Below are 27,115 nucleotides of genomic sequence, written 5' to 3'. Positions count from 1 at the left end.
CCTCGTCAGTGTGATCTGGAAGGTTTGGTAGCCGGCGATGAATGATGCCAGTCTCGTGAGGCTTTGCTTGCCTGAACCGCCGACACCTACCAAAAGGGCATTTCCCTGCGGCGTCCGTAGGATGCGTGAGATGCGCATCAGGTGGGTCATTGCGTCCTAAGGGAGAGACAGCACATCAACACGGCCGCCAACGACATAGCTATGACAACAGGGTAACCTTGAAGAAGACCAGGTCCATAGCTCCGCCCCTCATGGCCTCATTGTACTGCTGCTGAAAGACGCACAGGCGCTCTGCCAGTGCATCCAGCGACAAGGTTGGCTCATACACCTGTCAATGAAAGCCACAATTTTGATCAATCAAGAGAAATCCCAGTGTCTTGACCTAAGGTGAGCACACCTTTGGAGCTTCCAGGACGGAATCCTCCGGCTCATCCCCTGTTGCTTCTGGAGCATCTCGCAAGAAGTCCACAAAGCTGCTGTCCCAATGGATGTGCTCAGTTAAATCTTTCCCATGATCCTCGACTGTAATCTGAAGAAGTGTGGACATAGAAAGCCATAAAAAAAAATCAAAAATCATGACCGGAATACCAAATGCGGGCACACACACCTTCACCAGGAGGTCACTGAAGGTCTGTGTGTCGCTGCAGTCGGTGAAGCGGTCGGCCAGCACTCGGTTACATTCGTGATGAAACAGGGCTGCCAGGATCTCAACGCTCTGACAAACATCTGACGTGATGGCAAGAATGCCCTGAAAAACAACAACACACAAGAACGCAATAGAAATCAACGGATTATCCACGTGAATATTTGGCATTTTGACCTAAACCGGTATTTTAGATTTTTTTTACTTACACTACAGTACTTACTCCACAACATGACTAAATCAACAGATACAATACATCAGTGGTTCTCAAATGGGAGTACGCGTACCCCTGGGGGTACTTGAAGGTATGCCAAGGGGTACATGAGATTTTTCAAAAATATTCTAAAAATAGCAACAATTCAAAAATCCTTTATCCATCCATCCATTTTCTACCGCTTATTCCTTTTTGGGGTTGTGGGGGGCGCTGGCGCCTATCTCAGCTACAATCGGGCGGAAGGCGGAGTACACCCTGGACAAGTCGCCACCTCATCGTAGGGCCAACACAGATAGACAGACAACATTCACACTCACATTCACACACTAGGGCCAATTTAGTGTTGCCAATCAACCTATCCCCAGGTGCATGTCTTCGGAGGTGGGAGGGGCCTATTCCCAGGTGCATGTCTTTGGAGGTGGGAGGGGCCTATCCCCAGGTGCATGTCTTTGGAGGTAGGAGGAAGCCGGAGTACTCGGAGGGAACCCACGCATTCACGGGGAAAACATGCAAACTCCACACAGAAAGATCCCGAGCCTGGGATTGAACCCAGGACTGCAGGACTTTCGTATTGTGAAGCAGACGCACTAACCCCTCTTCCATCATGAAGCCCAAAAAAAATAAAAATAAAAAATAAAAATAAAAATCCTTTATGAATATATTTTTTTAATAATACTTCAACAAAATATGAATGTAAATTCATAAACTGTGAAATAAATACAACAATACAATATTCAGTGTTGACAGCTAGATTTTTTGTGGACATGTTCCAAAGATTTCTTTTTTTGTGAAGAAATGTTTAGAGCTAAGTTCATGAATCCAGATGGATCTCTATTACAATCCCCAAAGAGGGCACTTTAAGTTGATGATTACTTCTATGTGTAGAAATATTTATTTATAATTGAATGACTTGTTTATTTTTCAACAAGTTTTTAGTTATTTTTATTTCTTTTTTTCCAAATAGTTCAAGAAAGACCACTACAAATGAGCAATATTTTGCACTGTTATACAATTTAACAAATCAGAAACTGTTGACATAGTGCTGTATTTTACTTCTTTATCTCTTTTTTTTCAACCAAAAATGCTTTGCTCTGATTAAGGGGGTACTTAAATTCAAAAAAATTTCACAGGGGGTACATCACTGAAAAAAGGTTGAAAACCACTGCAATACATATATGAAAGCAGTATAGTAAAAAATAATTACTGAAGTAGATAGTGATAACCACTCTTCAAGCCCTTTTGCCCAGCATATGAAAACTTTCCTTTTTGCTGGAGCCCGATTTTTTAAAAATTATAATAATTTAGGAAAACAAAAATACTGTCATTGTCATTAATTTTCCCAAAATATGTTTTGATATTTGACAAGGAATTTATTTCAGTTCTTTTCCCGGTTGCACAGCTACGTTTACTTCGTTCCTTTGTCTCCTTGCAGAGCTAGTCGTCTGCCGTACGTCTCCTCTGCTTACAAAACGTCCAATTTTCCCTGCAAATTCAGTTTTTTTCCTTCCTTCCTGGCATCTCCCTGGTCCTAATTTGTGTGTTTTTGCCACTGCAGCGATCGAATTGCTTGACAAGCCTCCCTCTGTGACAGTTTGAGCATGGCGGGTTTCATGATCCGTGATTCAATCAATTAACAACGTGACAGTGATAGATGTACATCAGGACGTCAGAAAATATTTATCTGCAAAACAAATCACCATTTTGTATAATCCTGACAAATAGGGGACTTAAGTAAGGAAGATCAGGCAGCAGCTCACACATTCTCTTACTTTCTGTAACACCCAGGAAGAAGTGATGTCAGCCAGCTTGAAAAATGTCTCACTTACCTGTATAAGATACAGGAAAGAACACGGAATTGTTTTTCTTTAAATGTCTGCAATATGTCAGCGTTCCTCACGAATAAACCTTCCATCCATCCATCCATTTACTACCACTTATTCCCTTCGGGGTCGCAGGGGGCTCTTGAGCCAATCTCAGCTACAATTGGGTGGTAGTACACCCTGGACAAGTCGCCACCTCATCGCAGGGCCAACACAGATAGACAGACAACATTCACACAGAAGGGACCATTTAGTGTTGCCAATCAACCTATCCCCAGGTGCATGTTTTTGGAGGTGGGAGGAAGCCGGAGTACCCGGAGGGAACCCACGCAATCACGGAAAGAACACGCAAACTCCACACAGAAAGATCCCGAGCGCAGGATCGAACCCATGACCTTCGTATTGGGAGGCAGACGCACTAACTCCTGTAGCACCGTGCTGATTATGCATTATTCCATAAACTGCTATGAAATTGTGTGAAATTGAGTACATGGCGAGTTGTGATGTAGAAAAAACCTGTATTTTCACCACTTTTCGAGATTTCCCATATCGTGAAATGGAAATGTTGATGCTCCTCTGACCCGCAGAATTAGACAGACAGAGTTTGTACAATTCCCTGAACGTCAGTGCCACATAAAACCCATCCGTTTTCTACCGCTTGTCCCTTTTAGGGTCGCGGGGGGTGCTGGAGCCTATCTCAGCTGCATTCGGGCGGAAGGCGGGGTAAAATGGTAAATGGTCAAATGGGCTATACTTATATAGCGCTTTTCTACCTTCTAGGTACTCAAAGCGCTTTGACACTATTTCCACATTCACCCATTCACACACTGATGGCGGGAGCTGCGATGCAAGGCCCTAACCACGACCTATCAGGAGCAAGGGTGGAGTGTCTTGCTCAAGGATACAACGGACGTGACGAGGTTGGTAGAAAATAGGGATTGAACCAGGAACCCTCGGGTTGCTGGCACAGCCACTCTCCCAACTAAACCACGCCGTCCCCATGGGGTAAACTACTTAAAGCCTTGTCTAACTGACATTTACTATTCATGTTTAGCTAACTCCATCCATCCATTTTCTACCGCTTATTCCCTTTTGGGGACGCGGGGGGCGCTGGTGCCTATCTCAGCTACAATCGGGCAGAAGGCGGAGTACACCCTGGACAAGTCGCCACCTCATCGCAGATGTTTAGCTAACTTTTACTGCAAATGAAAATAGGCTCCAAATATCGGTTATCTGCCTCCTTGATTACTAATATTTGGTATCGGCTCTGAAAAAACTATATTGTTTGGTTGCTAGTTGGTTCACCTGCCAGATTCTGCTCAAGTCCCTCAGGTTGAAGATGTAGTGGAACTTGGCAGGAGACGGCAACATCTGCACAAACATCACCATATTAGCAGCTTCCAAGAATAAAAGTATTAAGTAGAGAGCAGACAAGTCCTGACCTTGGCTTTCACTGCCTGCCACACCCGCCTGCTGGTGGGCACAAGGGCGGCGGCAAGGTCGCACACAGGGGCTGGGAATCCCCTTTCCGGGCAGAAGTAGCCCTGAGCCATGGTGCCGAACACCCTGTCGATGGACGAGTTGGAGGGCAGCGTGCAGTTGAAGACGGAGAAGTGACGCTTCAGGCGCTGCGGGACGTCGTTACGGCCGCCTCCGGGGTGGATCATGGCAGCCACCAGCTGGGACCGAAGAATAGATTACAGTTCTTAAAAGTTTGTAAAAGTACCTGCCTGGGTATACCTGAACATCAACCACAGTAAGGAACTCTCCTGGACGATCCAAACTATAGAAACCTCCCTGCTCCATCAGCTGACGCACTATCTCATTGGTTATCTGGGTAGGACAGGAGGCAAGGACAAGGCTTCAAGTACAGAAGGAACTGATAATAGATTATTATTTTTCTGTGAAACAATCAGAGTAGACCTGGTCGCCCCACTCGTTGATGATGGGCATGTTGATGTCGTCAATGAAGACGGTCATCAGGCGTCCGGCAGGTGGCCCGTAAATGGCGCCCATTCGCTTATCGATGTAGCTCTCGATGGTCCTCTGGAACATGTTGGGAGACGTGGCCGACGAGAAGTTCAGTGTTTTGGTGAGGTGGATCTCTTGGTCGAGCTTGTTGGTGTATCCCTGCAGGGGGAGCCAGACAGAAGTTCCTGCAGTTAGTCCTTCTCAAATAGTAGGTGCGATGTCAGGGGGGACCCGTTTGACCACGGGGAACAGGCTTTATCCGTATCATGCAGTGTCATGCTTCAAACCCTGCTTCAAAAAGCTGTGCACTACAAAACATGCTCGTTGTAAGCATTAATCTTGACTTCCTTATTTTGATCAAATAAAACAACACAAATAGTTTTAAATGCTTTTACTTTGCAGGTTAAAGTGTTTTATATATTGAGCATCCTTGTTAATGTTGTTGATCAATTTGAATTGACTATTATTTATTGAGTTCACAAAATTGTATTTTTCAGTATCAAATGGTGAATAAGTAGTTTAAATAAGGATTTTTTGTTTTGTTTGGCAGGTTCCTCCCACTTCCAAATACATGCACCTGGGGATAGGTTGATTGGCAACACTAAATTGGCCCTAGTGTGTGAATGTGAGTGTGAATGTTGTCTGTCTATCTGTGTTGGCCCTGCGATGAGGTGGCGACTTGTCCAGGGTGTACCCCGCCTTCCGCCCGATTATAGCTGAGATAGGCGCCAGCGCCCCCCGCGACCCCGAAAGGGAATAAGCGGTAGAAAATGGATGGAGGTTATAGTGTTTTATATATTGAGCATCTGTGTTAATGTTGCTGATCAATTTGAATTTACTATTATTTATTGAGTTTATAAAAATTTACTTTTCAGTATCAAATGGTGAAAAAGTAGTTTTAAATAAGAATGTTTTGCCATGAATTGATTAACGTGGACCCCGACTTAAACAAGTTGAAAAACTTATTGGGGTGTTACCATTTAGTGGTCATTTGTACGGAGAATGTACTTTACTGTGCAATCTACTAATAAAAGTATCAATCAATCAATCAATTGTTTTGCAGGTTAAAGTGTTTTATATATTGAGCATCTGTGTTAATGTTGCTGATCAATTTGAATTGACTATTATTTATTGAGTTCACAAAATTGTATTTTTCAGTATCAAATGGTGAACAAGTAGTTTAAATAAGGATTTTTTTGTTTTGTTTTGCAGGTTATAGTGTTTTATATATTGAGCATCTGTGTTAATGTTGCTGATCAATTTGAATTTACTATTATTTCTTGAGTTTATAAAACTTTACTTTTCAGTATCAAATGGTGAAAAAGTAGTTTAAATAAGGATGTTTTGTTTTGCAGGTTAAAGTTTTTTTTATATTGAGCATCTGTGTTAATGTTGCTGATCAATTTAAATGTACTATTACTTATTGAGTTCACAAAATTCTATTTTTCAGTATCAAATGGTGAATAAGTAGTTTAAATAAGGATTTTTTTGTTTTGTTTTGCAGGTTAAAGTGTTTTATATATTGAGCATCTGTGTTAATGTTGCTGATCAATTTGAATTTACTATTATTTATTGAGTTTATAAAACTTTATTTTTCAGTATCAAATGGTGAAAAAGTAGTTTAAATAAGGATGTTTTGTTTTGCAGGTTAAAGTGTTTTATATATTGAGCATCTGTGTTAATGTTGCTGATCAATTTAAATTTACTATTATTTATTGAGTTCACAAAATTGTATTTTTCAGTATCAAATGGTGAATAAGTAGTTTAAATAAGGATTTTTTTGTTTTGTTTTGCAAGTTAAAGTGTTTTATATATTGAGCATCTGTGTTAATGTTGCTGATCAATTTGAATTTACTATTATTTCTTGAGTTTATAACATTTTCTTTTTCAGTATCAAATGGTCAAAAAGTAGTTTTAATAAGGATTTTTTTTTTATTCCAGGCAAATTGATGTACTTACAGTATATATTTTCTGATACAGACTAAAAATAATATAAAAAAGCATACGTGAGAACGAATACAAAGCAGCCTCATGTGTCGTTTGTTGGGGTTAATGTATGAAATAAGTTGGATGAAAAACTTGACATTTAAAATGATTTTGAATAAATCAATTATACAAAAATATATCTTGAGAAGGGATACTAAGAATGCAAAATTTTTATGATGGTGCTTTATCATTTTTTTGTGATAAACAGGGAAAAAAAACATGTAAAACTGCGTCATAAGACATTGACAGTTGTAAATACACTGGAATAGGTGTAATAAGCTTTAGATTCTGCCTATTCCATTTCAAACTACTAATGTCCTCTCTTTATTTGTCCATCTATCCATTTTCTACCGCTTGTCCCTCAAATGTTTAAATGCCTGAATAAACTAAACCTGAAGCTGTAAAACAATGTTAATAAAATTATTATTTGTTGTAAGTTGATCTTTTATTTTATACTTTTTGTTTTCTTTAATGTTAATAAGGATACAATGCTATGCAAAGGTCTACTTATAACAATTTTATAGACAAATGATACTATTTATAGTAACGGCGGAGAGTGGGTGGGGGGTGCTAAATGTTTTCTTCTTACTCTTACTTTTTAATTTTCTTGAAGAATTTTTTAAATTTTCCTGAAGATTCAATAAAGTACTATCCATCTAGTAGGGGTGTGGGAAAAAAATCGATTTGAATACGGATCGCGATTCTCACGTTGTGCGATTCAGAATCGATTCTCTTTTTTTTTTTTTTTTTTTTTTTTTTTTTTTTAAATCGATTTTTTTTTTTTTATCCATACAACAAAACAATACACAGCAATACCATAACAATGCAATCCAATTCCAAAACCAAACCTGACCCAGCAACACTCAGAACTGCAATAAACAGAGCAATTGAGGAGACACAAACACGACACAGAACAAACCAAAAGTAGAGAAACAAAAATGAATATTATCAACAACAGTATCAATATTAGTTATAATTTCAGCATAGCAGTGATTAAAAATCTCTCATTGACATTATCATTAGACATTTATAAAAAAAAAAAAAAAAAGAACAATAATGTCACAGTGGCTTACACTTGCATCGCATCTCATAAGCTTGACAACACACTGTGTCCAATGTTTTCACAAAGATGAAATAAGTCGTATTTTTGGTTTGTTTAATAGTTCAAACAAATTTACATTATTCCAATCAGTTGATAAAACATTATCCTTTACAATTATAAAAGCTTTTGTTTAAAAAAACTACTACTCTGCCAGCATGTCAGCAGACTGGGGTAGATCCTGCTGAAATTCTATGTATTGAATGAATACAGAATCGTTTTGAATCGAGAATCACGTTGAATCGAAAAAAATCGATATACAATCGAATCGCGACCCCAAGAATCGATATTGAATCGAATCGTGAGACACTCAAAGATTCGCAGCCCTACTATCTATCTATCAAGTGGGGGCGTAATAGAAATAATTGAGAATCACGGCTGTGAGGAAACACTGAGTGCTAAAGCTAATACACTCACTTTAATCACGACTGTCTTGGCTGTGCCTTGCTCTCCGATCAGCAGGACTGCCTTCTGCTGCTTCATGATTGTTTGCATCAGGAAGTCTGTCCTCACATTGTCCACATTCGGGACCAGAATGGAAGAGTAGTTTGGAACGTGGTCTTTGGGGTAGATGTACTCTGGGACCTGGATGATTGGGAAAATGCTGTTACTTGCTTAGCGTTACTTTTAGAAGTGTATCCATGTGCGGACCTTGTTGGACCAGTGCTCCCACTGTCCCTGCTCGACCACAGTGAACTCAAAGATGGTCTGCTCGTCCTGAGTGTGCGGAAGGTCCAGACCCCAGCTGCGGTTCTTCATCTAGGTTCAGTTTGTTTTGTAAGATGGCTGACTGAGGCCATCGACCGTTCCTTAAATGCAACCGCACAAACCTTCAGGAAGTCTTCCATCTTGGCCCTGTCGTCCAGCTCCAGCAGCGCGCCCAGAGACCACATGACGGCAAACACAAACAGTCGACCCACGTTGCCATGGCAACTCTGTTTTTCTTCTGCGGTGGGGAGCAGACCCTGAACACCACATGGCAAAAAAAAAAACATACTACGTTGGGTTTCATTTTCACGTCGTGCAATCGCGTCTCACCTGAAGAAGGTCGATGGTCTGCCTGATGTACATGCACTCCAGCACTGCCATCTTTGGACTCACAGCAGTGGACACAAAGTCCAACAGCTCCTGGTAGCAGATGTCAAAGCAAACTTTGAGGGCGTTGGCTTGCTCTTCCGGTACCTTCTGCAACCAAGCCTGCAAGATGGGCCTCCAGCTCAGCACCGACGAGCTCATGAACACCATCCCGTTGCGGGACACAGTAGCTGGCGAGGCGTTGTCAATGTTGTGTGGCTCAAAGACGATCTTGAGGCCCAAAAATATGACGACTCATTATCTGTATCAAGAGCGCTTACTTCCTGTCTGCACAGGAAGTGGCAGGCACTACGCTGTGTGTCCACCTTGCAGCAGGGCGCCATGGGGATTCGATCCCCGTTAGCCAGCGTTAGTGTTTTGTTGTCATCAAGAACCGAGTTGAGGTTCTCAATCCAGATGGCGTCCACTGGACCATCCAGCACGATCCAAACGTGTTCTCCCTGACACACGTGCAGATGTTACATACCTTCAACACAGTTACTTATGAGCTTCATTTCACCTTTTTGGCCTTCAGAGTTTTGCGCCACAAAGTGGAAAAGACGCCGTCGGTCCAGTCATTGGTGGTGACGTCCAGCGTGCCGAACATCTGCGCGGCTGTGATGGCTTTGGGGTTCATCCTCATCTCTCGGTGTGGTGCGCCGCAGTCCGACATGGCATTCATCAAAGTGTGGATGCAGGTGGTCTTCCCGGCGCCGCTCGGACCTAATGCCATCATTCCTGCGCGAGAACATCGATGAACAACGCTCGGCATTGCAATGTTCGAACTTCAACAAGCTACCGTGTCGGACACGTTGCGTCTCGTAAAGCTGAACTAGCTTGAGGACCCACGGAGGATGGGGGATCAGGCCGTTCAGCTGAGCTTGTTTATAGATGGATGACTCTAGGTCGGGATAGCCAGCTTTATCGAGAACTAGTGAGGAAGACACGTGGAACGTGGGTCAGGTAAGTCTGATCAGAAACATGTTCATGGTGTGACGTACCGATACCAGGGAAGAGATCGTTAATCAGACTTGTGAAGAGAGGCTCGTCCTCATCCACCTACAAAACCAAATCTGGTTACAGAATTTGTGCACAATCGCATTAATGAAGGAGCTCACAGGTAGGACTGGACGATTATGGCAAAAATAATAATTCCGATTATTTTGATTGCTATTGAAATCACAATTAATTACACGATTATTCATTAATTTGAAAACATGAGTATTTATCGTACCACCAAAATCAAATTTAAAGATAGATATAAAAAAACCTGGATGTAAATTAGTAACGAATAAACTAAAATAATAAATAGCAATAACAATAAATTTAAATAACTATAGCAATATAAAAAAAACTATCCAATTAAATTTTTGTTTGTCTTTAATCACATATTTTTACCTATTACACGTATTTTACCACCATAGTGTGCTTTTTGTGTCAAAAAAAATGTAATAGTGTTTGTTAATTAAATGCAAAAATCCTCACATTTATTGGTGCCATACATTTTGACCGTTATTTTAGGTCAAAGCATAATAATTGTGTAAATGTGTGAAGTATTTTAAGTACATTATGCCTGTGTAAAGTACTTTTTTTTACCATTATTTTGTTAGGGCAGTCAGACCGGATGTTGCGTATCGTGCTTTTATTGTGAAGGGGAGAAGTGTGCTGTGCTGTGCTGTTGTTCTCAGCTTGATGAGTAAAGAGGCGACTTGAGGCTGTAAAAAAGAGTGAGCCTCTCAAGTTCCAACTGCTGTTTGCCCTCTCAAGTTGTGACCACTGTTTGTACATTGATCTTACATCCATGAATGATGTCGTTCACAACAACACAAGCAGATGAGATGTGTTGTGGGTGGACGGATTGCTCTTGCTAGTTTTGGATTTGTAGTTTAGTTGCCGTTTCAAGTGGCCATCTCGACATTGTTGAGTTCAGGAGGGCCAGCGTTTGAGTGTGTCGAGGGAATAAATGAGCTCTACCGGACTCATTATTTTCGCAAGTAAATGTCTTGTCACATTTCACTTACATTAACGTCAATTTCCCTGATATTATTTTGCGTTTGTCAGCGGATTCCGTTTTATTGGCCAATTATGTGACTCTGCCTGCTTTTTGATTGATTGATTGATACTTTTATTAGTAGATTGCACAGTTTAGTACATATTCCGTACAATTGACCACTAAATGGTAACACCCCAATAAGTTTTTCAACTTGTTTAAGTCGGGGTCCACGTTAATCAATTCATGGCTGTTAGATGAACATGGAAATCATCTATTGAGTTAAGTGATTATTGATTCGGCATATGAGTGCTGTTTCAAATAAAAATAGCAATCATGGTGAGATCCCAAACTTCTATGGACATGCTCTTTTTTTCATTCATTCGCTCTTGATCTGTTTCACTGAATTTGTATGCACGGTGCAAGGCCTGTTTTTTTTCCCGTTCATTATATTTCCATTTTTACACATGGGGATTGGCAACACTAAAATGGTCCCTAGTGTGTGAAAGTGAGTGTGAATGTTGTCTGTCTATCTGTGTTGGCCCTGCAATGAGGTGGCGAATTGTCCAGGGTGTAGCTGAGATAGGCTCTAGCACCCCCCGCGAACCCGAAAGGGATAAGCGGTCTAGAATGGATGGATGGATGGATATTTTCATAATCGTGAGAAGACTTAGTGGAAATCGAAATGAAAATGTATTAATTGTCCAGCCCTAGTCACAGCTAGAAGCTACTATCTTGCTTTTGTGACGCACCAGTTTGGACAAGTTCATGTCTCTCAGGACCCTCATGACCACAGTCTTCTCTGGTTCTGATGGGTTGGATCTCTTGACTGAGCCCAGCGTCCTCAAGACTGACAAAATGTTCCTTAGGCCAAAATCATAATGGACCTAGGGTCATGGCAAAAAGATGGCGACTGAAGTAACAGATAACTCTTGACAGGTGAAACGTAATCCTTTTGTCATCTGACCTGTTTGGACAGCTGCTCCTCACACAGCTTGTAGAGGGTGTAGAACTTCCGACTAAGGACCTGGTTGTCACGGAATCCAGCACTGGCTAGTTTGACCCTCATGATGATGGCTCGGTCTGGAACCATCATGGCTACCGTACGGAACTGGATCTTGAGGTTCTCTGGCAGCTCCTGGCGACCGGCGTAACCAGGGTTCTGCAGAACCAGGAGCATACGTGTGAAGAGAGAATAAAAGTATTCACAATGTTAAGCTGTGGTTCTAAGGAAGCTCTGATGTTCATAAAATAGGAGCGACCTGCAAATGTATGTTCTAACTGTTTTAGGTCCGTTACCATGGTGAGGAAGATGCCAAACTCAGGGTCCATGCTGACCACATCTCCGTCAGTGAAGACAAACTCCTTCTTCTTGTTCTTCTTACACTGCAGGACGATGTAGATCTGCTGAGCAGCGACCGATAGCACCGGCAGCTCGATGCGGTTAAACTCATCGAAGCAGCCCCAGGCGCCGGACTGGGCCAGACCTGCAAAAGTGACCCCGTGTTCTAGTTGAGTCAGCACTATCGACTTGTTCTTTAGTTCACCTTTGTAGATGCGCCCGAGTCCTCTGTAATCCATCTGGTCGGAGCAGTTGAAAACCACCACGTACTTCCCCAGGCAGCGGCCCATGTCCTTGGTGGTCTCTGTCTTTCCTGCAGACAAAAGAGGCAATGAAAGAAACAATTTCCAACACAAATCAAAGTTTCTACTTAGGGATGAGTATCGCTGAAAGTTTTACTGATACTACAGTTGTACCAAAATCGGTGTTACTGTAAACAATGCCGATGCTGAAAGGGTGCCAGAACCGGTACAAAAAAATGCAAGTTGAGCTGGATTGTTATCTGAATATTTCCATAATGTAAATGAAAAGTTATTACATGAAATACAACCCACCGAAATAATTACCGAACACGACAAATGTGGAAAAAAAAAAAACCATGCTCGTCAGACAGAATTTAGCGGGCTACGCTTTTATTACGAAGGCCGGTAGTGTGATGTAGGTTGGTTGGGCATAAACATGCAAGTTGAGCTAAATTGTTATCTAAATACATCCATAATGTAAATAAAATGTTATTATATGAAATACAACCCACCAAAATAATTATAGAACGCAGCAAATGTGCAAAAAAAACTAACAAACATGCTTGTCAGACAGAATTTAGTGGGCTGTGCTTTTATTATGAAGGCCAGAAGTGTGATGTAGGTGTTTTGGGCATTTGGTGGTTGATGTGTTATAGTTAAAGTTAAAGTACCAATGACTGTCACACACTAGGTGTGGCGAAATATTCTCTGCATTTGACCCATCACCTTTGATCACCCCCTGGGAGCAGTGGGCAGCAGCGGTGGCCGCACCCAGGAATCATTTTTGGTGATTTAACCCCCAATTCCAACCCTTGATGCTGAGTGGCAAGCAGGGAGGCAATAGGTCCCATTTTTATAGTCTTTGGTATGACTCGGCAGGGGTTTGAACTTAGGGTGGACACTCTAACCTCGAGGCCACTGAGTAGGTGGGCGAGGATGTGTTCAGATAAAAAGTACCTGCCTGCCTGCACACATTGTCATCTTTCAACCACTCAACCACTCTTCTGTTGTTGTCCAGAATTTTGAGGTTTGTGAATACACTCGTCTTTCTTAACCACGATTGGGGCATAATGAGGAAGTTTTGTGTTGGTGTGACGACTGGCTCCGGCAAAATGTCTCTGCTGTGTTAAAGGGGAACTGCACTTACTTGGAATTTTGCCACTCATTCAAAATGCTTTTGTGAGACAAATAGACATATTTTTGCTTTTTTTTTATATATATATATATACATTCTAACTTGTACATATACACTAGCAAGAGTCAACTAACAATAGAGGCAATGGAATTTTCTCTATTCCGCCCACAAAGCATTTTAAAAAACATCCAAAATCCTCCTTCAATGGTTTATATACATGATGTAAGTATACATGTAATGTGGTAAGAAGCACATTCATAGGAACATGTAATATTTACATATTTTGCTCATTTTAAGCATACGACGCCGTATTAATTTCACAGACACGTCACAACGTTCGATATTTACTTCAACAACAACAACCCTACTTATAATGCAGACAACGACTACTTTGGGACAAATGATGATCCAGAATATAATCGTTTTGAGCCTGAATATACAGAGTATGAGTTAAAACTTTTAAGAGTTTTTTGCAATTCTTCCTCTCCACGCTGATCTTGTATGCACTCTCGGCTCTGTGTGTGCGCGTTGACACACTAAACATCATGCGCCTCGGCTCTGTACGTCAACGCCAAACGGCAGCATTTGGATGAAACACAAAATGTACCGGTATTTTTCAAAGGCAGTATGGCAGGGGTCGGGAACCTTTTTGGCGGAGAGAGCCATGAAAGCCAAATATTTAAAAATGTATTTGGGTGGGAGCCATATAATATTTTTTTAGCACGGAATACAACTAAATGCGTGCATTTTTAAGACCAACATTTTTGGAGTATAATAAGTCTCTTATTCTTTTTAATAACATTGTTATTCTGAAGCTAACCAATAATAAATAAAATACTTCTTAATGCGACTTCTTGAACTGGTGGGGTAGAAAACAGATGGATGGATTAAAATGCATGAGAATGTTTTATATTTTCAACGTTGTTTTTAACACGTACCATGGATTGATTTACGTGGACCTCGACTTAAACAAGTTGAAAAACTTATTCGGGTGTTATCATTTAGTGGTCAATTGTACGGAATATGTACTGAACTGTGCAATCTACTAATAAAAGTTTCAATCAATCAATCAAAACTGTGATTACCAGCGGGATTATTCATTACTTATCGTGTTAAGCAATGTCAGCTAAGGTTTATTTGAGAGCCAGATGCAGCATCAAAAGAGCCACATCTGGCTCGAAAGCCATAAGATTCCTACCCCTGCAGTATAGTATTATTTTTTTTCATATAGCCCTGCTACGAACATAATGTAATGTAGCAGTATAGCACTATATTGTATATTTTCTGCTGGATCTACTCTTTTTTTTCTGCTGCAGCTGTTATATATACGGTACTGTGATATCGTACATGGTAATTGAGATTTGTTATATATTGTATACTATATATACAATAGGTAAGTATCACATATTTGATATATTCATATTGCTATGATGGTACATTTTTCGTCTACTTTATACCTTTTGTTTTCGCCGTCTTTTTGTGGCCTTGTGTACATTATCTTTTCCATCCTTTGTAAGTGAGATACTGTGTGAAACAATTTCCCTTGTGGATCATTAAAGTTTGTCTAAGTCTAAAAAAACACTCACTTACTGTACCATATCTGCTATATCTCTGGGGTGCTGACTGATGGGATGTTCATACTGTATTCCTATTTGAAAAAATAAATTACAATCCTCATGCAGTAATAAGGCAGACAAAAACGTGAGACTTTTTGTGTGTTTCGCGCCATCTCCCGGTCTAAGTTGACCAACTTCTCCGTTTATGGCCACAAGAATGAACTTTTACCAACTCAGATGCGTTGCAGCACCTCAGTATGTCGATAGCTGCATAAATGAGTCACCTCTTTGCGATCACAGCGCCACTAAAAATTAGTTCCTCGGCATTAGCACTTATAATAACAATATACAATATACCTGGTCAAAATTCAGGACACGTGGCGCAGTGGAAGAGTGGCTGTGCGCATCCCGAGCGTCCCTGGTTCAATCCCCACCTAGTACCAACCTCGTCATGTCCGTTGTGTCCTGAGCAAGGCACTTCACCCTTGCTCCTGATGGGTGCTGGTTAGTGCCTTGCATGGCAGCTCCCTCCATCAGTGTGTGAATGTGCGTGTGAATGGGTAAATGTGGAAGTAGTGTCAAAGCGCTTTGAGTACCTTGAAGGTAGAAAAGCGCTATACAAGTACAACCCATTTATCATTTATTTATAAATATAGTATTGTTGGCGTTTTTTTAGAAGGATTCAGAGTACCGCCTTTAGCTGCATTGTTTGCCACCTCGTACTTGCCGTTTATTATGAATTAGAATGCATAAGTAAAGAAAAAAAGTGTGTTCTTTAAATTGTCTTACATAGAAATTGTGAATTGTAGGAACAATTCCAAAAAAGTGAAGTTCCCGTTTAGGAGCGAGAATAACATTAAAAAAAGAGTGCCAGACTCTTTGTGTGTGACTGTTTTGATAGCTTCACTAATGTGTCGATGCATTATTTTGCACCAATAGCAACTTTTTTCCCCCGGTCTGGTTACTACGGTGCACATTGGCTTTTCAGGAACCGAGTTTCGGTACCCATCCCTACTCCTACTAGAGTCTGCGTCACCTGTTCCTGCGGGACCAGCCGGAGCCCCGCCCATACTCATGCCCAGGGCCTGTGACAGAGTGATGTAACACCTGGAAAAACATGCAGACAGCTTCATTTCAAGTTTCGTATGGTTATGGGTCATGTGTACCTATCGGTTAGCGGTGTGATGACCAGTCGGTCCGTGCAGCCCAGGTATTCATTGCAGTATGTGAACGCCACATCTGTGATCTGGATCACACATTTGTCCCCATCCTCCAGGAAGTAGAACCTCGACTGCTTCTGCCACTCAAAGTCTGACGCAGACCGTACGTTTAGATGCACCTGACGGAGACGATGTCAAACATTTTTTGGCCCTCTGTTGAATCTCAGTGAGTTTCTCAGCTTCTATCATTCTTCCCACCAGCTCATCGAAGATGTCCCTTTGGTGGACGTGAATGGTTATTAGCGTCTCGTACTTGGTCCTCTCGTTCTTGCTCAGATCCCTGGTGGTAATATCGATCAGCTCATTGAGGAGGTCCAGGAACTTCTGATTGGTTGTCTGCATGATCTGCAAGTCAATCAAAGGACAATGACAATTATTGGTACACTTAGCCCCCCACCTATAAAATAAAAGCACACCTTCTTGTCTGACTTGCTGAGGTTCAGAGCCTCTTCTGCATCTCTGGTCCAGACCATCTGGATTCCCAGCAGGCCCACTTGGGCAGGAAATGCGGACTGGAACTCCACAAGTTTCAGACTGGGCTCGCCGATAGCCAGATAGGCTTTGCGAATAATGGCGTGAAGGGTCTGCTGCACACCGGCCAGCAGCTGGCCCATCCACACCTCCACATTCCCCTGGGCGAAGGAACCACCAAGTAAAGATTGGTGTCCTTTGCGTCATTCAGAAGTTCTACAACTAACCTGGGCCAAAAAGCTTTGGCTCAGCTCCACTGTTTCACCCTCTTGAGACTGAAAGCTGACAATCTGGTCGTATACCTTCTCACTGAATACCACTCTGTTGACGTTGTCGAAGAGACTGAGCAGGTGAGGCTGAGAGGAGGAGATGATGAGCATGAGTTTGTTAAACATCAGCAGATCAACACCACGTGTCTTGCCTGGATGGTGTGTGAGTCAGAGGCCTGGCCCAGGATCTCCAGCAGGGCGGGGTCAGACACGAAGAAGAAGCGAGGAAACACCAGACGCTTTTTTTCCAGGTAACCTGACAGAGACTTCTGGCAGACCTCCAGCTGCTCCAGCAAGTGAGGAAGCAACTGGAGAGCAGAAGAAGACCAGAAGTGTTAAAACGAATGTGGGTCTTACTTTAAATCGAGAGCTTTTGCATCTGCACCTGACTCAGCGTTTCGTCTCCAACGCAACACTGGACCACGTTAGTAAGTTCGTTGGCTCTCTGCATGATCCTTTGCCACGACTTGTCTATGTTCTGGAAGCGTTTGGCCTCCTAATGATGTTCAACATATTAGTTAGCTTAGCAATTAGCACACAGCACCATGCAGTCACTTGGTAATCTACTTGAGGCAGCTGCTTGGCAATGTCTCCACCCACAAACACTGCCTCCAGGTAGATCCACAGGTTCTGGACGGACAACCACTTCTCGATGATTTCTGAGGTGTTGGACAGTTTCTGGACCCAAAGCTGGATGGTCGGCTTGAAGGGAACGTTGTATCTGCAGAGGGAGGAGTCACATTGACCCTTCTTCTTCGAGCAGGACAAAATGTTCTCCGCTCTGCCATACCTGTTGCTGAGCAGCGAGGTCAGAACCATCAGACTGTCCTCCATCATGGAGACCTTTTCAGCGGTGTCGGCTCCTTTGAGCAGCAGTTCCCCTCTCGTCCTGAAGGGGGCGAAGCTGAGCGTCTGTCCGCCCCACTCTTCTATCACGTCTTTGAGCTTGGCGTCAATGTCGCGCTCCTTCACGGCACTTATGCACACGTCCTGACACAAAAATAGTTCACAACATTGGAACTTAGGTACTTACGTGCCACGATACTACAGTGGCACCTTGATTTACAAAGACCTCAATTTGCAACCTTTTGGGTTTATGAACATTTACAAAGCGGCAAATATGCCTCTGTGTGCGAACCATGTCTCTGCGTACAAGCAATTCATTCATTCATTCATTTTCCTTGCCACTCTAAGCCTTACGGTACTGCCTTTTTGATAACCTCACAACCTGTACACAAGGCCCCCTACGTCACATCCTGTTGACAAAGTCATTACTCGGTCTTCACTTCTCAGTGCTTCAGCGCATGTTTCTTTTTTTGCCACTCACCAAGTTTTGTCTATTTTGCTTATTCAATATGGGTCCAAAAAGATAACAAACCAACCTGAAAAGATGGAGGGATTTGCTGTGTACTTAAAAAGGACAATGAGAGGAGTGGCGCGCGCATTGTTGATTTGGGTGGCAAATTTGGAAGAAACACATCCACAATTGCAACCAACGTTTACATCATGGGTGTCAAACTCTGGCCCGCGGGCCAAATTTGGCCCGCCGTGTAATTCAATTTGGCCCTTGAGGCAATATCAAATTAACATTAGAGCTGGTCCGCCGGTGTAACACCACATTCACCACTAATACTCATACTCGTCAACCCTCCCGATTTTCCCAGGAGACTCCCGAAGTTCAGTGCCCCTGCCGAATTTCTCCCGATTTCCACCTGGACAATAATATTGGGGGCGGGCCGTAAAAGCACTGCCTTTGGCGTTCTCTACATGTCGCCACGTCCGCTTTTCCTCCATACAAACAGCGTGCCGGCCCACTCACATAATATATGCGGCTCATACACACACACACAAGTGTATGCAACGCATACTTGGTCAACAGCCATACAGGTCACACTGAGGATGGCCGTATAAACAACTTTAACACCGTTGCAAATATACACCACACAGTGAACTCACAGCAAACAAGAAAGACAAACACATTTCGGGAGAACATCCGCACCGTAACACAACATAAACACAACCGAACAAATACCCAGAACCCCTTGCATCCCTAACTCTTCCGGGACGCTACAATATACACCCCCGCTACCACCAAACCCCGCCCCAACTCAAACCCGCCGCCGAAAAGAGGCATTCAATTTGTATTTTTATTTTATTTGATATGTCATTGATATTTTTAAATTATTATTATTTTAAACTCGATTTTTCATGTCACTATAAAGTTATATAAGCCTTGCTTGGTCAATATTCAAAGCAAAACTTGTTTGGGTCCCTATTAAAGGATTAATTTGTTCAACCGCGGCCTGCAGCTTCGTTCAGTTTTAAATTTTGGCCCGCTTTGTATTTGAGTTTGACACCCCTGGTTTACATGGTCACCGACTTTGCCAATGGGGTAAAATATCTTTGCAAGGAGGGACTAAGAATGCAAAACCAGGTCAAAAAAACTTTGTTTGCGTGGCTGGATAAAAAGCAGCTAGCAGGTGATGGCATTTATATGGCGAATTGATGTCCAGAAATAACCATGCTGTAACCAGCACGGAAGAACAATTTAAGGCGAGCCGTGGGTGGTTCAGAAAGTTTAAGAAGAGGACAGGACCGGACACAAGCCGATGAAGGATCGCCTCCCACTGCTAGTTTGTGCTAATGCTCGCGGTCACTGGAAAATGAAGCAACTGCTTGTTTACCACTCTGAAACTCCCAGATAAGGTAAAATGTTTTCCTTCTTTTGTTTTATATTGTAGCAACATAGTTGTTAACATTTTGCTGTTTTTGTGTTTGAATCATAAATATATTGTTGAGCCATTCCCCTTTGTTATGTTGGTTTGAGCATACAATATACAGTATATACACAATGTAGTGTCTTCAACATTTGCAAGTTCTTTTTACTAAAAATAGGGACTTTTGTTAAGGCTAGAACCAAGTATTCATGTTTACATAGTTTCTTATGCGGAACTATGCTTCGCTACACAAACCTTTCCAGTTTATGAACCATATTCAAGAACCATTGAGTTGGAAAACTGAGGTTCCACTAGGGCTGGGCGATATCGCGATATACACGATATATCGCGGGTTTGTCTCTTTGCGATATAGAAAATGACTATATCGTGATATTCGAGTATACGTTATCACGCAGTTGCATTTAGCTGCGGGCATTACATTAAAGGTTCTTCTCGCTCTTTCCTGTCTTTCCTTCTCTCAGACAGCAAGCACACACACGTCACATACTGTCATGTAATACGTCACATTTGTATACGCCCTCGCGGAGCAGAGAGTTAGCAGCATGGGTAACGTTAGCTCTGATGCTAGCAGAGCTGTGCGAGTGGTAATACGAGAGAAAGAAGGTGCGAATAAAGCAAGAAGTAATTCCCAAGAAAAACAGCAGGAGGTTCATCGTCTGGCGGTGGTTTGGCTTCAAGTGGGAATATGTCGTACAGACAACCGTAATAAGTCAAGCATGCGGTAAAAGCGTTGCTTTGATTGATTGATTGAAACTTTTATTAGTAGATTGCACAGTACAGTACATATTCCGTACAATTGACCACTAAATGGTAACACCCGAATAAGTTTTTCTACTTCTTTAAGTTGGGGTCCACGTTAATCAATTCATACTATAAAAAGAAGCACTACTGCTAATATGTAGCATCATTTGAAGTCACCTGCTACAGAATGAAGAGTGCTTATTCCGCATGTCAACATCTCTGTTTGGTGCCACACGCTCACACCATCAAAATTCTGAGGCAAACATTTCCAGATCAACACCGTATGAAAAAAATAGTCAACAGAATTTAATAACGTCCGTAGTAACCTACCATATACCGAAGGACGAACACTATTTGATTTCCTATTATGCAGCTTATTTGTATTTGACACTTAAAATGTCTCTGACAATCTTGCACTTTCTGTTTTGGAAATGACATGAACGTTTGTGCCAATGCTTAATAACTGTTTAATAAATACAGTTTTGGTCAATTGACTTAATTGTGATTTCCTTCCCTGCATGAAAGTTCAAAATGAGCATATATTAATGCAGTATGAAGAAGAATGTTTTAATGTAGACACATAGAATCATCATACTGCTGTGATTATATGCATCAAGTGTTAATTCAAAGCTAAGGCAAAATATCGAGATATATATCGTGGACCGCCATATGGCCTAAAAATATTGAGATATTAAAAAAAGGCCATATCGCCCAGCCCAAGGTTCCACTGTACCTCAATGTCTTCCTTGTATGTCAGCAGTGGAGCAGCCATGATGTTTTGGAGAGAGAAAGTGTCCAAGTCCACTTGGAAACTGTGACCTGTCAGCTCGCTGAGTCGAGTCCAGTGTCTGGGCAGCATGGCCTGGAGATTGGGCCAAACGTCAGACATTGTCTCTTTCCGCGTTTTGTTCATCAGTCAGCTCACCACCTTGTTGGCCATCATGGCGAGCAGAGGACACATCTCCGTGAAGTCGTCAATGATTTTCTTCAGGTCTTTGAAGGCCGGCCACTCTTTCAGTGCCTTTGGAAGCTTTCTGATACTGAACAAGAGGAGAACATGATCAATTAAAATTTTGTTCCTTCTTCAGCAGTCCAGAGCGATGTCCTAACGTGTTTTGATGACATCAATTGTTCTTAAACAATCTAACCGATTCTGGAAGTCGAGCAGCTCGCTGTTGATCTGCTCAATGTTGACGTCGGCCCACAGGAGGTCGTGGTAGTTGGTCACGCTGACGACGACAGTGTTGTAAAGACTGTAGAGTTTGGAAAGCAGAGCTAATTCCCTCCTGATCCTCTGCAGCTCAGGATACTCTGCAGGCCCGGGACTAGACGTGAGCGGATTGGAAGGACATGGATGTTCGTTAGAAGACGGGGTTATACCAGTAACTGGAAGTCCGAAGAGCTCCTCCCCGCCGGAGCAGGTGGTGTACTTCCTCCAGATCTGGTCAAACTCGGCCTGGAAGCTTTGCAAGCGGTCGTTTGCCTCAGCCGGAGCCACGCCCTCCACGCCAGGACCTCTGGAAAACACTTTAGGGTGTTAAATCTTTGCTTAATGCAGGAGGGGCAGCAAAGATGTGGGCCGATAATTCACCGATGGTTGTACTCGACACAGAAGTCCTGAATGTGGTTCTGAAGGTTTTGCACTTCAAACAGCAGGTCGGCCTTCATCCTAGGTTGGATCTTTACCAAAGTGTTCTGGTTCTGGACAACCTGGAACCAAAAGACACACGCTTTTAGTGAGGAAGTCTAACATGTAATTGTGAAAAAAATCTTAGAATGTTTCACCAGGTCTTTGAGGTTCTTCCAGGCGTACATGAGTCCGTCCACACGTTCTGCATTCCCATCCTTGAACAGCAGATCATGTTTGCTGAGAAGCGTGAAAGACTCTTCCAGCGGACCGATGGTGGTGTCCATATGGACCTCCGCCTCTCGGAGCTGAAACAGGAGGGGGAAGTGAAGCAGTAAAGACATAGAGTGTGAAGGTGCTGTCTGACCTCCCTGAGAGCTGCCATTACTCCTCGGACGTCCTCGAGGTCCGTGATTGGACGCTGCAGACGCTTCATAAGACTATCCACGAATGACAAAACCTCCTCCATGTTGGCAGAGGCTTGGCGGTTTAGCGCTGTGCCAAAGCCCCGTTTCCAGACACGACACTCCTGAGTGAGCGCCATCTTCAGCTCCTCGGTGTCGAAGAGGATTGAACCCACCGTGTAGAACCCCGGGAGCTCTGAAATCTGCATCTCCAGCGTCTGTGTGGACGGCAAAGCGTCAGGCTGCGTACATGCTAACAAGCATAGCGTGTTGTCCATGTAACATAGTTAGCATTCTCAGGTGTAAACTCACCGTGTAGAAAGAGATCTGAGAGCTGAACTCGGTCAGCGAAGGCTCGGACCGCAGGAAAGTCTGCACCTCCTCCTCTGGATCCTGGACAGATATTTTAGTCATCCCACAAAGACAAGAATGGAAGTGAAAGTGGACAAAGGTAACCTGGTGCCACAGCGTGGAGAAGTCAACAAGGTCGCTCAGCATCTCGACAGTAGCGGACTTGAGGGAGGAAACGACGGCGCTGAGCTGTGTAACCAGCCTGCTCACAAAAACATCATGAAGTCATTCATTGAGCTATCCATTTTTTTCTCTGTGAGATATGTCCATTCTCAGTGTGTGACAAGTCATAATTTTTTGGTACAGAAGTCGTCACAAAAAGTTGAAATATGACTTTTTAATCTCATATTTTCGAAAAAAAAAATTTAATCTCATAATTTAGACTTTCTATGTCAAAATTACGATTTACTATCTCATCATTTCCACTTTTGTGCCATAATTATGAATTTTAATGACTTACCATTTGGGTATATTTTGTGGCGTAAACAGGTTTACATATGGAAGTCGCCATAAAAAGTCTAAATTTGACCTTTTATCTAATAATTATGACTTTTTATGTCATAACTATGAGATAAAACGTTAAAACTTTGTATCTTATAATTCTGAGGTGTTATCTCAAATTATTTGAGATAATTTACTCATTTATTTTGATTTCTTATGACAAAATTATTACTTACCATTGGGGGAATTTTTTTGTGGTGGAAAAACAGGCTTGCATTTGGAATTCTGACTTTTATCTCAAAAGTATGACTTTTTATGACTTAACAATAGGGGTATTTTTTTGTTGCACAAACAGGCTTCCATTTGAAAGTCATAAAAAGTCCAATTATGACTTAAATTACGACTTCTTATCTCATAATTATGACTCTTGCTACTATATTAGGTCCACTTTGGACTGGACTCCCACCGTTATGTTGGATCCACTATGGATTGGACTTTCACAATATTATGTTAGACCCGCTCGACATCCATTGCTTTCGGTCCCCTAGGGAGGGGTGGTGGGGGGTTGCCCACATATGCGGTCCTCTCCAAGGTTTCTCATAGTCATCATTGTCACTGTCACCTACGTCCCACTGGGTGTGAATTTTTCCTTGCCCGTATGTGGGCTCCGTAACGAGGATGTCTTTGTGGTTTGTGCAGTCCTTTGAGACACTTGGGATTTAGGGCTATATAGATAAACATTGATTGATTGATTGATTGACTTTTTATCTCATAATTTCACCTTTTTAAGTTATAATTAATAATTGGCAGCACTGTGGAAGAGGGGTTAGTGCGTCTGCCTTACAATACGAAAGTCCAGTAGTTCTGGGTTCAATCCCGGGCTCGGGATCTTTCTGTGTGGAGTTTGCATGTTCTCCCCCGTGACTGCGAGGGTTCCCTCCGGATACTCCGGCTTCCTCCCACCTCCAAAGACATGCAGCTGCATGCACTAAATGGTCCCTAGTGTGTAAATGTGAATGTTGTCTGTCTATCTGTGTTGGCCCTGTGATGAGGTGCCGACTTGTCCAGGGTGTACCCCGCCTTCCGCACAATTATAGCTGAGATAGGCACCAGCGCCCCCTGCAACCCCAAAGGGAATAAGTGGTAGAAAATGGATGGATGGATGGATGGACGTTATAATTATGGCATATCTTGTCATAATTTTTAATTTTATCTAAAATTTGAATTGAGGATGACTTACCATTGGGGGTATTTTGTTTTTGCTGGCAGAAAAAGGCTTCCATATGGGAGACGTCATGATAAGTCAAATTAAGACTAAACTCAAAATTATGAAGTTTTATCTCCTAAATTAGACTTTCTATGTCATAATTATGACGTATCTCAAAATTTCGAATGCCCATCCATCCATTTTCTACCGCTTATTCCCTTTTGGGGTCGCGGGGGGCACTGGCGCCAATCTCAGCTACAATCGGGCGGAAGGCGGGGTACACCCTGGACAAGTCGCCACCTCATCGCAGGGCCAACACAGACAGACAGACAACATTCACACTCACATTCACACACTAGGGCCAAAATTTCGAATGTTATCTTATAATTATGACTTTTCATGACTTAACATTGGGGGTATTTTTTGTAGCAGAAACAGGCTTCCATATGCAAGTCAGCATAAAAAGTTGAATTATAACTTTTTATCTCACGATTTTGACTTTTTATTTCATAATTCAGCATTGTCACTGGCGTCCCACTGGATGTGAATTCTCCCTGCCCACTGGGTGTGAGTTTTCCTTGCCCTTTTGTGGGTTCTTCCGAGGATGTTGTAGTCGTAATGATTTGTGCAGTCCTTTGAGACATTTGTGATTTGGAGCTATATAAATAAACATTGATTGATTGATTGATTGATAATTAGGATTTTTTTATGACTTACCTTTTTGTGGCGGAAATCACCTTCCACATGGACGCCGTTAGAAAGAGTCGAATCATGACTTTATCTCAAAAATACACATTTTTATCTCATAATTATGACTTTTTATCATAATTGTCATAATGATGGCAAATCATGTCATAATATTGATTCATCTCAAATTATGACTTTTTTGTATCAATCAATCAATCAATGTTTATTTATATAGCCCTAAATCACAAGTGACTCAAAGGGCTGCACAAGTCACAACGACATCCTTGGTTCAGATCCCACATCAGGGCAAGGAAAACCTCAACCCAATGGGATGACAATGAGAAACCTTGGAGAGAACCGCAGATGTGGGTCCCAGCCATTAAAGTTTTAAAAACAAGTCACTTTTTTATTTCACTTTTAACGCTGAAATATACATAGAACAACTTCAGATCCATTCATTGAAACAACATTTTTTTTTAATCCCCTTTTTGTCAAAGTAACCTGTTTTAACGACAAAAGCACAAAATATGCAGTATTTTCCCCCGATCGATGTCCAAAGTTGAATATTTGATGTGAAACAATTGGAGCCTTAAATAGGTCAATAATCCATGATTTCTAATTTAACCCCGATTGAAAAGTAATTGAAAGGTAGACATTTGATGAGCCTTTTGTCTGCTGTTGTGTTCTGTTGCACCATGTTGGGGACATTCAGGAGTGCAGTTGTCTGTGGCTTATGTCAATATTTGCCTCTACATTTTTGACTGATGTATGTTTTTTTCCGCAATATATTTTTCTTTCATTTCATACATATAATTTTTGTGGGTTACTTGTTTGGGAGACAGAAAAATATAACATTTGACATGTTCAAGTTTAAATATCCTTCTCTGGACTGTATATTTCAAAAATCGTATAAAGAAATAATTTAAAAAAATATCAGACTAAATGTCTCAAGAACCCAAAATGCTTTTACTTATAAAAGTGTTAAAAATATGTCATATATCAATATATTTTATTTAGACCTTCAAAATCATGACATCGCACCTATTTGCTCTTTTATTCCAGCTTTTATATTTTCTTTTGTAATAGTATTTTCAGAATGGGTGTGGGTCATTTAAAAAATAGCTGTGGGCCGCACTTTGGACACCTCTGATTTAGAGTCCACAATTAGCCTAACATGCATGTTTTTAGGATGTTGTAGGAACCTGGAGTTCCAAGAGAAAACCCATACACGCACAGGAGGAACAAGTAATAAGCATTGACTGTGAGGCCGACATGCTAACGACAAGCCCACCGTGCGGACTGCTCATTAAAGGCCTACTGAAAGCCACTACTAGCGACCACGCAGTCTGATAGTTTATATATCAATGATGAAATATTAACATTGCAACACATGCCAATACGGACGGTTTAGTTTACTAAATTACAATGTTAAATTTTCCGCGGAGTTTCTTGTTGAAAACGTCGCGTGTTTGTGACGTCTCGGGTTGGAGGGCACATATTAGCCCAGCACCACACACGACTAAAAGTCGTCTCTTTTCATCGCATAATTACACAGTAATTTGGACATCGGAATCTTTTGCAATTTGTACAATTAATAATGGAGACTCTAAAGAATAATGCTGTTGGTGGAAAACGGTGGATTGCAGCTGCCTTTAGCAACTGAGACACAGCCTGTGTTTCTTTGTTTGTTGTGAAGCTTTAACACAGAGCGGTCAAGCGAACATGTTTTCTACGTCAACCAGGAAGTTTTTGGATGGGAAAGTTGTGATTTTAAGTCGGCTCTTACCGGAGACTTCAGTGGATTATGGGACTTCCATAATCAGTCAGCTGCTACTGACGGTCCCTGATACAAGGCTGAAGCTTAGAGGTGACAGAGCTTTCGCCGCT

General features: G+C 41.9%; 1 protein-coding gene across 1 annotated transcript in view; it reads right to left on the bottom strand.

Annotated features, from left to right (window-relative positions):
* Positions 1–27,115, bottom strand: part of LOC133569901 (dynein axonemal heavy chain 5-like) — a 73,902-nt gene that overhangs the window by 27,046 nt on the left and 19,741 nt on the right. Inside the window, exons 27-64 of the mRNA XM_061922490.1 lie at positions 22,999–23,095; positions 22,855–22,935; positions 22,506–22,760; positions 22,297–22,446; positions 22,103–22,221; positions 21,892–22,028; positions 21,660–21,822; positions 21,440–21,551; positions 21,245–21,373; positions 17,823–18,022; positions 17,600–17,753; positions 17,418–17,528; positions 17,185–17,340; positions 16,991–17,119; positions 16,709–16,924; positions 16,491–16,637; positions 16,239–16,411; positions 16,109–16,179; positions 12,345–12,452; positions 12,097–12,284; positions 11,765–11,959; positions 11,550–11,684; positions 9,809–9,866; positions 9,607–9,738; positions 9,328–9,545; positions 9,134–9,268; positions 8,772–9,038; positions 8,564–8,698; positions 8,385–8,486; positions 8,151–8,318; positions 4,601–4,807; positions 4,418–4,510; positions 4,120–4,356; positions 3,983–4,048; positions 608–748; positions 398–529; positions 218–328; positions 2–156 (exon numbers count right to left, since the gene is read on the bottom strand). Of these exons, the coding sequence (XP_061778474.1) occupies positions 2–156; positions 218–328; positions 398–529; positions 608–748; positions 3,983–4,048; positions 4,120–4,356; positions 4,418–4,510; positions 4,601–4,807; positions 8,151–8,318; positions 8,385–8,486; positions 8,564–8,698; positions 8,772–9,038; positions 9,134–9,268; positions 9,328–9,545; positions 9,607–9,738; positions 9,809–9,866; positions 11,550–11,684; positions 11,765–11,959; positions 12,097–12,284; positions 12,345–12,452; positions 16,109–16,179; positions 16,239–16,411; positions 16,491–16,637; positions 16,709–16,924; positions 16,991–17,119; positions 17,185–17,340; positions 17,418–17,528; positions 17,600–17,753; positions 17,823–18,022; positions 21,245–21,373; positions 21,440–21,551; positions 21,660–21,822; positions 21,892–22,028; positions 22,103–22,221; positions 22,297–22,446; positions 22,506–22,760; positions 22,855–22,935; positions 22,999–23,095 (5,583 nt within the window). The remainder of the gene's footprint in view (position 1; positions 157–217; positions 329–397; positions 530–607; positions 749–3,982; positions 4,049–4,119; positions 4,357–4,417; positions 4,511–4,600; positions 4,808–8,150; positions 8,319–8,384; positions 8,487–8,563; positions 8,699–8,771; positions 9,039–9,133; positions 9,269–9,327; positions 9,546–9,606; positions 9,739–9,808; positions 9,867–11,549; positions 11,685–11,764; positions 11,960–12,096; positions 12,285–12,344; positions 12,453–16,108; positions 16,180–16,238; positions 16,412–16,490; positions 16,638–16,708; positions 16,925–16,990; positions 17,120–17,184; positions 17,341–17,417; positions 17,529–17,599; positions 17,754–17,822; positions 18,023–21,244; positions 21,374–21,439; positions 21,552–21,659; positions 21,823–21,891; positions 22,029–22,102; positions 22,222–22,296; positions 22,447–22,505; positions 22,761–22,854; positions 22,936–22,998; positions 23,096–27,115) is intronic.

Source organism: Nerophis ophidion, linkage group LG15 (assembly GCF_033978795.1).
Source record: "Nerophis ophidion isolate RoL-2023_Sa linkage group LG15, RoL_Noph_v1.0, whole genome shotgun sequence".
Taxonomy (NCBI): domain Eukaryota; kingdom Metazoa; phylum Chordata; class Actinopteri; order Syngnathiformes; family Syngnathidae; genus Nerophis; species Nerophis ophidion.
Note: the sequence above shows the minus strand (reverse complement) of the source record. Positions and strands in the feature narration are given on the sequence as shown.